This window comes from Octodon degus, unplaced genomic scaffold (assembly GCF_000260255.1).
Source record: "Octodon degus isolate 3935 unplaced genomic scaffold, OctDeg1.0 scaffold00061, whole genome shotgun sequence".
NCBI classification, from domain to species: domain Eukaryota; kingdom Metazoa; phylum Chordata; class Mammalia; order Rodentia; family Octodontidae; genus Octodon; species Octodon degus.
Window position 1 is genome coordinate 3,235,207 of NW_004524637.1, and position 12,252 is coordinate 3,247,458.

General features: G+C 48.2%; 1 protein-coding gene across 1 annotated transcript; it reads left to right on the forward strand.

Annotated features, from left to right (window-relative positions):
- Positions 1-2,296: 2,296 nt before the first annotated feature.
- On the forward strand, positions 2,297-9,879 carry Ripply3 (ripply transcriptional repressor 3; the record flags this gene model as incomplete). Its single annotated transcript, XM_023718702.1, has 3 exons — positions 2,297-2,416; positions 6,635-6,702; positions 9,627-9,879. Coding segments are annotated over 3 exons (441 nt in total), but the record flags the coding sequence as incomplete, so codon positions are not given.
- Positions 9,880-12,252: the final 2,373 nt, after the last annotated feature.

Genomic DNA, 12,252 nt, shown 5'->3' on the forward strand with positions numbered 1-12,252 from the left:
TACCAAATACATTAAAACAAAAACAAAACAAACAAAATAAAAACAGCAAACAAACAAAAGTTACTGCTGAATCTTCCTCCTCACTGCCTACCTTTAGTTAGGATCAATTATTGTCAAATCTTTTAGAAATATGGAAACTTTTCTTTTCCTTCTCTTCTTGAGACAGAGTCTAGGGGACCTGCCCATTAGCTCAGTTGTTTAAGTGCCTGCTTAAACAAAGCACTCAAGCTCAAGCTGCTGTGGTTCAAACCCAGATACTCACAGCAAACCAGAAATGCTCTAAGGCATCTTCTGGCCTCCAAAAAAAAAAAAAAAAACCTTGAGACAGTCTCACTATGTAGTTCAGGCTGGCCTTGGGCTCACTTTGTAGTCCAAGCTAGTCTTGAACTCTCAACGATCTTCTTGCCTCTGACTCTGGAGTGCTGGAATTACAGAAGTGCACTACCATGCCAGATTGTGGAAACATGCTGATTCCTCAAATTTTTTATTTTTAAAAATCTATTCATGGGTCGGCTAGATAGCTCAGTGGATTAAAGTGCCTGCTTAGGCAGCCGTAGGAATGGAGGTTTCGATCCCCAGCGTGCCCTGCCGGCTCCGCCCCCGGAACACGCTGAGACGGCAAAAGAGACTTGGCATGGTGCAGGGCGCCTGTAATCCCAGGGTTTGGGAGGCTGAAAACAGGAGGATCACTATGAATCCGATATGTGTAGTGAGACCCTGTACTAAATACATAAATAAAATAAAATAAAATAATCTATTCATTTATCTGGGTGTAGCAGTGCCCACCTACAATCCCAGCAGCTGGGAGACTGGGGCAGGAGACTCACCATAAAATTTAGGCCAGAGGAGGCAACATAGTGGGTTCAACTCTAGCCTGAACTACTGTATGTGAGATTCGGTCTCCAAAAAACAAACACAATCCACTCATTTAAATTATAAAAAACAGGGGCCAGGGAGATGGCTCAGTAGTATAAGCACTTGACTGGCAAACTAAAGGATCTGAGTTCAATCCCCGGTTCCGCAAAAAATAAATTAAAAAAATTATAAAAACAATTCCCAATTTTCACAGCACCCTCACCGCCCTGAGAAGCAGGTGCCTTGAGCTCAGTCTCCGCATTGCTCCTGCATGGGGTCCCTGGGGTCCCCCCCATCTAGACCCTGCTCTGGGGACAGGAGAATCTTCCCCCTCCCACCTCATCGCGCCAAAGGCCCGACGGCGGAGCTGATGTCCTGCACATCCCCATCCCGCTGGGCCCTCTACAGATCCCACTGGGCCGCGGGTTAGTCCCAAGAGGGGCGTCGGGGCCGCCGAGGGAGCGCTGAGGACGGAGTGGGTCCACGCGGGCTCTGGTGGATCCTGTTCTGGCTGCAAACCCCTGGCCGTCCCCCGCCCCAAGGATGGAACACGAGATTCCCCGAAAGTTGTATGCAGGGACGCTTGTCCGAACTCGAGGGTTGCAGCGACTAAAGGACCGCAGGACCCAGCCGAGCCCCGGCCCCGCTACCCCCGCCTCCCTGCGAGGCTGTCCCCACCCACCCCGCCCTGTTCTCGCGCCTCGGCCCCTCGGCCCCGCCCCAGGTTTAAACCTGAGGGGCGCGAGCTCTGGCGTCGCGGGAGCCATGGGACCCAGGCTGGCGCGGAGCCGCCCCGACCCCTGTCCCGATCCCGATGCTGGTCCCGGTCCTGGCCACTGCCCGGGTCCCTGCCCGCGCAACGGCGACGGTGCCCACGGGCCCCCGAGGTGAGCGCGGCCCGGGCAGTGCAGGTCCCAGTCCCAGGCGAGTAGAGCCGGGCTGAGCGAGGCCGTGGTCCCTGCACCGAGGGACAGCCCAGCACCTGGCTCGGGCGCAGGCTGCACACCCCAGACTTGGCCCTGCAGGTGGCCCGGCTCGCTTGTCACAGGTCCTCTGTGCTCTCGAGCCTTTTAAGTGAGTGAAGTTTAGGAAATCAGAACAGCCGGGCAGGGAGGCAGGGCTGGGGACTTGGCAGCCGGAGGGGAGACGCCGATACCCACTTTTTGGCATCGTAGAACTCAGGCTTCTGATCTGCACAGCCACGGTCCTTCCAGGACCCAGCTGGTGTAGCTGACACCAGCCCAAAGGAGCTGGCAGCCGAAAATCCGGAATTGCAGACTGCATCCGGGTAAGGGGAAGAAAGCCCTCGAGGGCCAGGGAGTCTCTCTTCTGAGTCGCCCTGAAGCCGGGGACTGGCCTTGCACAGGAGAAGGACACCAGCCCTCGAGGACCAGGAACCTGAGGGGATGTTCCAGACACCCGGTGACCCTTTCGAGAATAACGGTGTCGCTCTAAAGGCAGCAGGGTGCCAGGGACTCATCTCTCTGACCCTTTGCCTTGCAGACCCGTCCCCAGCCCCACGCTTTGGCGACCATGGACGCTGAGCACAGGTGGAAGCCAGGTAAGCTTGCGTGTGGACCTGGGACAGTCGGTCCAGCTGGAGAGCCTCTCCATAGCAGTAGCAGCAGCAGCTGGATCAGAAAGAGCCCCTTGAAATGCTTTCTTCTTTACCCCCGCCCCTGCCCGGCGCAGCAGAACCACCAGGGCTGGAGCCGAGCTCCCTGAGCCAGGGGTTAAAAGATTCAAGTCACAGACAGACTGGCTCCCGGTGGCCTCTGCTTTCTCCGAAGGCGAGGCCATCGCAGCAGTGTGTAGTGGTTCGAGGGCACCGTAAAGGATTTCTGCAAGCCAGCAGGACGGTGGAAAGCTGAGGGCACCCTGAGCACGGGATTGGGGCCACAGTGCAAACAGGCAGAATAACCTTCAGGAGCCCTCCGTGCAGGGGAAAGCCGCCGCCGTCTGGTCCTTTCTGAAGCACTTGCAGGCCTGTCTGCAAGTGCTGCTCGGTAACTCAGTGTTGTCTGAGCAAATACACTCAAGCACTGTGCTTTGTGGATGGAGATTAATAGCCACTACTCTTCTTTTGTTACCCTGCATGGGTGACCAAATAGCTGTTATACTCACTGAAGGAAAGACTTGCTTTCATTTGTTATGTTTTAAATGTAAATTGATGACTTTTAAAATGCTGGCGAGCTTCTCTGGTGAGGAAGGGTGATGTATTTGATTTAGCTAACCTGAGGCTTGTGATTTAGTATGCAGTTATTTGTGAAGTGAGAAGAAAGCTCAGGTGTGGGAGAGCAGACCATTATATCTGGTGGTTTTTCTACTTTATGCAGGTAATCTGAATGGTCAGGGTTTTGATTCAGTTGCCTTTCTTTGAAGAAAAATGCAGCACAAGGGAGATGACTTTTTTTTTTGTCCAAAGTATTCTTTTTAAATTTATTTTAATTTTTAAAATTTTTTGGTGGGCTCAGCCCACCCCGAGGGCAGGGCTTTCTCAGCATGTGGTGTGGGGGATTGAACCATAGTCCCCTGTGCCTGCCTAAGCTGCACATTAGACCTCAGCACTATCTTACCAGCCATGTCCGAAGTATTCTTACTTTTTTTTTTTTTTTTTTTGCTCTTTTTGTGTCAGGGTGTTGCTGCACAGTTAAGGCTGGCCTTGAGCTCACCTTGTAGCCCATGCTGCTCTCAAACTCCTGCTTTAGCCTCCCAAATGCTGGGATTACAGGTATGGGCACCACTCCTGGTTTAAAAATTAAATTATTAGTACCTGTTTACTTCATTTATGATCACAATTTTTGTGGGGGTTGAGACATAAACAACACATCCGAATTCTTTTTAGTTCCTCTAGCATAGATGCTTGAGAAAGAATATGGGCTTATAATTACCCAATTTTCTTTTAAATGAAAGGTCTGTAGAACATACTAGTTTCTTTTTGCAAGAACAAAGGTGCTGTATAACATACTGCCTAACTCTAACTCAACCAGGCAGCTTTGGACTTTTTCTCTCTAATGTGGTGAGAAAGCCATTGGTGAGAAAATCGGACACGACCTGAGGAGAAATGTTAGCCCGAGCAGCTGGCTGTCAGCCCTCCACCCGCTTTCCGCAAAGCCCCGGGCTGCAGGCGAAGAAGACGGAGTGACAGCATTCGCATCGCCCTTGCTCATTGACGCCCTCTCCCGACAAAGCAGGAGAACTCTGGGCTCCAGGGCTCTGTCCAGTCTTTCTCCAGAAATGGCACAGGAGGACGAGGGGGTAACGCTCGACACACTGTACCAGGTTCTACAGCAAGTAGATCAAAATTCGAATGAGATCTAAATCTGAGTAAAGGCCCCAGTGTCTCGTGCACACCTTAGCTCGGTCAGTGGCACACACCTCCCACTAGAAGTCCTTTCAAATCTGTTCTCTGGATCTTAAGAGAACACCCACATCTTAAACACAATGCTTGACCTGTGTACATTTTTTCCCACTTAATTATTCAAACATGACTATGTAGAGGTTTCCTTTCACGAGGAAGGATCTTTAATAAAATCTTTGAGAAAATAATCATGATATTGATAGCATAACTCTTGAAAGCTGTGCATTTGAGAGGTAGATTTTAAAGGTTATAAAACCATGCTCTGTAATTCAGAGGCCACCGACGTGGGTACTCCAGGAAGTCATCCTTCTCTAGTGTTGTGGCATCCACCAAAGCTGCACAGTGTCCACAGTTTTCAGTGTCCACCAAAATTGTACAGTTATGTCAGCCTCTGCCCCATCACAGGGCATGGACTTATCCTCCAGGAGTCCTTGGGATAGAAGAGTGAGCCCAAGTAGTCAGGGATGGTTTTTAGTCACAAACAGAGCTCTTTTGTGTGTTTTCTTTGGGGGGAATTGTTTTTGGCTTTTTTTTTTTTTTCATGGGCACACACTGTAGTCCATGCTGGCTTTGTACTAGGCCTGCAAAACCATGTCCAGTTTAGAAACAGCACTCTTAACACAAATAATTTCCTGTAGTGCCCCCACAAAAATGAAGAACAATGCAAAAGATTCTATTCCAAAAGCCTCACTTCCCTTCCCTTGTCTCATCACAGATCATTATAAAATATGGCTGAGAAACTGTAATGTCTGCACAGGGCCCTTTTTATTTTCTTTTCCTTTTTTTATTTAATTAATTTGTTTTTTTAGGGAAGGGTCTACAGGGTGTTTAGGGTCTCACTACTAGATCAGACTTGTAGTGATACACCTGCTTACAGCCTCCCAAGATCTGGGATTACAGGCCCACACCACCATGCCCAGTCTCCCCTCCCCTCCCCTTCCCTTCTTCTTTTCTCTTCAGACAGGGTCTCATTACGTAGCCCAAGCTGACCTCAAACTCATGATTCTCCTGCCTCAGCCTCCCAAGCACTGGGACTTGCAGGTATGCCCACCCAGCCTGGCTTCTTCAATCTATTCTTGCAATGCCACACAGCTTTGGTCCCATCCCTAATCTGATTCCCTCTAACATTTTGGAAGCCAAGAGCCCGGGTTTCTACTCTACTGCTGCAGCTCATGTCAGCTCCTATTCCTGTGATCCCACGCTGATCCATTCGGGGCCAACCCACATGCTCAGGAACTCAGCCATCAGAGGCTCCAGAGAGCCTTGGATAACCTGGCTACATTTTTTCCCCCCCGGAACCGGGTATTGAACTCAGGCCCTTGCGCTTGCCAGGGAAGTGCTTATTCCACTGAGCCATCTCCCTGGCCCCATCCTGGCTACATTTAGGGTCAAATCTAGCCCAGCACCCAGAGAAGTCTGGCAGAAGGGGACAACCCCAATCAGGTAGCTGGTGATGTTCCCTTCAGCCCAAAACTGTGGAGAGGCCTTGCCCTCTGCTGATGTCTTGTATTCATCACCATTGTCCTCAGCACCTGTACCCAGAAAACCTGCCCTCTCCTCTGCTTCAGATACACAAGAGGGTTTGGGCCTTTGGGCCGCTGCTGAGGTGTAGAGTCTGCCTTCCCTCACCTTCCAGGAGGCTGCCTCAGTTCACCCTTTTATCCTCTTACAAAGACTGGTGCCTGCACGGCTCAGCCACCACGCCCAGCTTGGAGGACTTATTGAATCCAGTCCAAGCACAGCTCTGGGAAAGAACAGAGCTGAGCATTGAACTCCCTGGCTTAGAACCTGGCTCTCAGGATCAAACCTCAACTCAGTAGTGGATATGTAAGGCATCGGGATAGGGCCTCTTGCCTCCCTCAGGATTCCTTCGATCACGATCGTAGGTGCCTCATGGGCTTAACCCTGTGTCGCTGTCCCTCTGCACTTGCCCCTCTGAATGTGACACCATACTCTCTCAGGAACACTGGGAATTGGACTCCTGCCCTTCCCCTCCTCCATGCTCAGCACAGTCACTTTCAGAGCTTGTTGCTGTCTTCCTTAGCTCTGAATCTCCCACGCTGAGGCCCTGTGTCCCTACGCTGTCCCTCTTCCATTCCTTCACAGAGCTTTGGATGTTGTGGACAAGGTTAACAGAAGGAACTGTAACTGAAAGGTGTTTAAATGCTCTCTACAACTGGGATTGAGCTAGGCAGTGCCCACCCGTAATCCTAGCACTTGGGAAGCTGGGGCAGGAGGATCACTGTGAGTTTGGGGCCAATCTGGGCTTCAAAGTGAGATTCCGTCTCAATAAAACAAAACATCACAACTGATACTGACAGAAACAGCTGCAGACTGCTCAGATTTTATCTTGAAAACCTCAAGATGGTACCTGATGCTTTTCCCTTGCTACACCTGTGTTTGTGTTTGTCTTTACAGCATGAACCTGGGAGAGACCAAGAAATATTGAGATCAAAGGGGGCCTTCGGGTTTCAGCATCCTGTAAGGTAATACCTGAATTCACAATTAAAAATAAAAATTACGGGGCCATATAGTCAAGTGACACAAGTTCCTGCCTGGCAAGCACAAGGTCCTGAATTTGAAAATATATTTATTTTTTAATTTTATTAATTTAATTATTTTGTCTTTTTGAGACAGGGTCTCACTATGCAGCTCAGACTGGCCTTGAGCTCTCACTTTGTAGCCCAGGCTGGTCTTGAACTTGCAATGATCCTCCTGCCTCTGCCTCCCAAGTGCTGGGATTATAGGCATGTACCACCATGCCCAGCTTTTATATATATAATTTATTTTGATGCTATAACCATGAATGCATTTGACATTTTCAACAAAGTGGGAAGCAATAAGTCCTGCAATTTTACTGAATTTGCACCAAGGAACTTTAGGGAGATTACATTGGGTATGGAGTCCTGTTCAGGTATTCATTCATGTTTCCACTGCAAATTGGAGCTGGGCTTTCTTTTTTCTTTCCATCTTTTGTTCATAGTTCCCATTGCATAAACGCCTTGTGTTAATTATCTGTGGCTGTACCTGCACACACACTTATCAGCCTAGACACTGGCCCATCTCTAGCTGTCCTATAGGTATAAGCTCATACACTGTCTTGTGCAAGCAGGCCCTCAGAATGTGCATAGAGTAAGTCAGGGGTCTGCACATATGGAGCATGCGCTGGAGCCCCTTCCTAGCTGCTCCAGCCATCAGCCTGCTTGTGTCAGGCCCCTTGTCCTTACTTACATTTCATCCATTTCAGGCAAGCAAATGGCTTGTGTTCAGAATTTTTATATTTGTGCCTGTCTCTCTCCATCTCTTATTTCCTCCACCAAAATGAACATGCTTACTAACAGCTTGGTTACCCTGAAGGCTGCTGCAAATGTTGGCAAAAAGCAAGAGTCATTTCTAGAGCTGAACCCGTGCACCCCCAGACTGGCTTGTATGGTTTTTGGGAGAGGGAAGACTTCTAAGCAATCTACCTCTGGTTTTCAAGACTGGGTATAGCTTTTAAAACCCCAAATGTCCCCTGGGACATAGCTCAGCAGCATAAGCCTTGGCAAGTGCAAGGTCCTGAGTTTGATCCCCAGTACCAAAAACAAACAAACCTCCAAATGCCTGGGTGGCTCCTCCAGGCAGCATCTACATCACTGTAGCCCAGTGATCCTGCCTAAGGCTGAGCCCGACAACCACTGACTACTTCAGCCCCTCTCCCCCACCAACACACACACTGCAGAGCTCCCCCTTTGTGAATGGATGGGCTGCTATGAGTGACACAGCACGAGCTGCATTGTGTACCTGTGTTACAGACCAGACCATTCTATTTTCCATTTTTATTACAGAAACTTTCCAACATACACCAAAGTGGGCTGAATATTATAGCAGTTACCCTCACGTATCACTTGTGGGCTCCATTAATCATTATCAGCATTGTTCTTATTGCCCCAACTGCTTTTGTTGTTTATGCAAATCCCAGACAGCCTACAAATTCACCTGCAAATACTTCAGCGAAAACACCAGATTTTTACCATGGTCAAAAATTAAATTCTGCATCTATGTCTGTCTTCCATGTACAAACCACACATGGTTCGTCTACTGCAGTTTCTCAGCCTCAGCACCAATTGGTCCTTTGGGCTGGATAACTGTGGTGAGCACCATTTTGGGCAACGTGGATATTTAGCAGCAGTCCTAGGCTCTGCCCATCAAATGCCACCTAAGTGCCTAATGCCTTCACTTCAGCTATGATAATGAAGAATGTCTCCAGGCATTTTCAAATGTGCCCTGGGATTGAGCACCACTGGTCTATTGGAAATCATAGGAAGTAAAAATTATCATATTTATAGCAGGGAATCTTCTCTTTCCCTTTTCTATCTAGAAAGAGAGATACTGCAATGAATAGTGAAATGCACAAGGGCAAGAGATTCTGAGGAGGTTTATTCTGCTGCACTGGGCCTTTCCACAGACCCACCTCCCCAGCCCTTCTTTTAATTTGTATTTTGAGATAGCATCTTGCTAAATCACTGAATTGGCCCATACAGTTTGAATTTGCAGTCCTCCTGTCTCAGCCTCCCAGGGTGCTGGGATTACGGGTGTGCATCACCACACTCAGCTATCAGGGAGATGTTTTAAATACTTTCCTTTTTATAACTGGAGTCCCAAATTCTATACAACCTGGGATTTAGGGAGGGCTCCCAACCTTTCTTTTTTATTTATTTTAATGTATTTGATACAGGGTTTCACTACATAGCTTGTACTTGTAGTAATCTCAGCCTTCCCAGTGTTGGGATTATAGGCATGTGCCACCATGCCCAGACTTGGTGGCCGGCTCAGTGCACCCAGAGGCAGGGCCAGCATAGCATATGATGCCGGAGATCGAACCCTGGTCCCTGAGCTTGCCTAAGCAGGCATTTAGTCAACTGAACTAGCTCACCCGCCCACCAACCTTTCTATTTGATTCTCTCCCTCTCTTTCTCCAGCTAGGTCTTCCTCCCTGTTCTGACAGAACCAGGGATGCATTCTTGTAGCTGCTCTGTGGTGACACCTGAGACAGTTCGCTGCCTCAGTGGGCCAGAGTTCTGGAGTAGAGTTTCCAGAACCAGGGGTGGGCATGGGGCTTCCCTGAAATGCTTCCTCCAGGCTCCAGGAGGGCTTCCACGCTCCACTGATTAGAGCTCATTGTTTCTGGGGGCCAGTCCCCTATGTGCTGCACTTCTGGTGTCTCTACTGGGGTCTGTTCATCCAACTCTCACCTATTTGTGCTCCAGCCTGGCACTTATTGCTGGCTCTGCATTTCTTGCCACCATGAGGGGTAGAGAATTCCAGGCAGGCAAGAGGTCTGGGGTGCTAGCTGTTCTAAAGCAAGAAAAACTGTAGCAGGAGTTATTTTTCCAGCTGACTAATGGCATATTTGTTTCTCTAATCTCAGACTCTACTTACCCGTTTCAAAGCGTGAAAAGTACCTGCAGGGCTCCGGGGAGGAAGTGCTGGCCAGTTTCCCAGTGCAAGCCACCATTCACTTCTACAATGATGAGTCTGAGTCTGAGTCTGAGTCCGATAAAGAGGAGCAGGAGGAAGAAGCCAGGCCCCGGGAACCTCAGTGCCAGCAGCAGAAGGCCATGGAGACAGTGGCCCAGAGAGACGCAGTGAAGTCTGGCTTCGGACCCCCCGAAATGAGGTGACTGCATCTCGGTCCCTCTCCAGGGGCCAGCGCTTGCTCCTGGTCCAGATGATCTGGGTCTCTGGTGCCAGCCCCAGCTGACCCCTGCCACAGCCTGGTGACAGCTGGTGTACTCGGGGTCATCAGAGGCCAGGCCACCTGGGCTCTGTTGCTGCCTATGACCAGGACTCAATTTCTTTTTCTTCCTCTTGTGACTTTTTCTGAGCAAGTGAAGGGCACAGAGGGGTTTGTGTCAACACGGGCTGACATCGAGAAAGGCTGTGTAGCATTGTCACCTGCTGAGACGACACAGTGCTCCTACCTAGATCAGCGACCCACCCTGCCTTTCATTTAAGCCAATGCTTCCTGTTCAGCTCTTTCTGCTTTTGTAAAAATAATTTAGGTATCTAATCTCAATTTTACTCCATTGTCCAAGGATCGATCTGGGTGCTTTGTAACATTCTGGGGAAAATATTTACTTACAAAAATAATAAAAAATAAAAACAAAGAATGGTGTTCTTAAGAGTAATGAATATGGATTTCGAGGAGGTAACTCTGAAAAAAAATCTATGTGGTAATTACAAAAGGACTATGTGTATGAGTATATGTCACAATGATATAGGGAAAAAATGATCCTGGTGTATGACCTCCAAATGATATAGGGGGAAAAATGAAATTCCCGACCTGAAAAGTACCTGGGACGAGTTCATGTTCTCTAAAACTGAAGAATTAATTTTAAGAACAAATGGAGGTTATGAGCAAAATATGTTTATTGGAGGAAAGAAAGCTCTTGTTCAAGAGGGACAGGAGGGGGGCCCTGAGTGGGTGGTACCCAGGAAGCAGTCTCTTCCAGGGACTTTTATAGTGTAAAACCATGCGGGTCTAAGGTAAAGAACATGGGAACTTGCTTAGGTGGGCATGAGGTGGGACAAAACTACAGTCAACCAATGAGATTACAAGCACCACTGCTCAGGTAAAATGGATTAAGTCCAGGGCCAAATGGGGAAGTGAGTCACATAGCAAGCAGTCATAAATGTAGGACAGGACTTTATCTGGTAGCTTGCCAGTAGTAGTCGGATTAATGATTCTTCCTGGTTTCCTCAGGGTGATGATCAATCCCGGATGCTAATCTTAGGGAGGTCAACATTTGTTTGATCTTTGGTATTTAGGTCTGGCCCACAGCAGGGGGATCCGTCTCTTTCACAGTTGCAATATGTCTTGTTTTTCCTGCCGTCTCCTGAGGGCCTGGCCCTGTCTGACTGCCTGTAACATTTCTATCTAATTCGGCTGCCTGCAACAACAGAAACTTAAGGCTTGGTACTGCCTTGGGCTTCTTACTTGACCAGAATGACACTTTTCAGTGAAAATACCTGATGTAGCCAGTGAAAATACCTGGCGCAGGCCTGTAATCCCAGCACTCAGGAAGCTGAGGCAGGAGGACTGCCATGAGTTTGCGGCCAGCCTGAGTTACATAGCAAGATCCTGTCTCAAACAAAACAAAACAGAGTATCTGATGTAAAATTATTCTTGAATTTATTACATTTTGACTAAATGAATATATTCCTCTTGGGTTTTGACTCAATTATTTTACATGTAGTTATCTTTCTATATGTTGTACATTATATAATTTCTACTTGAAACATACTTTGAAAGAACACTTAACACTTTTTTTTTCCTTTTTCAGACAGTGTTTCACTTTGCAGTTCGTTCTTTGAACTCCCTAGGTAGACGAGGCTCATCTGCAGTGACACTCCAGCTCAGCCTGCCCAGTGCTGGGATTATAGGTGTATGCTACCACACTCTATTGAGAAGTACTTTTTAAAACCATTCTTGGATTTCACTTGTTTCTGCTCTAAAGTTTTTTAAAAAATGTTATCACCTAAGTCTTTATTTTAAATGTATTTAGTACAGGGTTTATAGGGTCTCACTACACAGATCAGAGTTGTGGGTGATCCTCCTGTTTTCAGCCTCCTAAACGCTGGGATTACGGGCGAGCGCCACCTCACCCAGTCTCAATCACCATCCCAGCCTGCCCTGGGGGCGGGGCCAGCACAGCACGTGGGGTTACCTAAGTCTTGTAACATTATGTTCTTTCTTTTCTTTCTTTTTTTTTTTTTTATGTTTTGTTCATTTATTTATTTATTTTTGGGGGCAGAACTGGGGATTGAACTCAGGCCCTTGCGCTTGCCAGGGAAGCGCTTATTCCACTTATATGTTCTTTATTTTATGCTATTTATTTATTTATTTATGTGGTACAGGGTCTCACTATGCAACTTGGACTTGTGGTGATCCTCCTGTCTCCACCTTCCCAGTGCTAGGATTACAGGTGTGCACACCATGCCCCGTTTCAGGCCAGCATGGCATACCCAGGGACCCAGGGCCAGTAAAACACGCA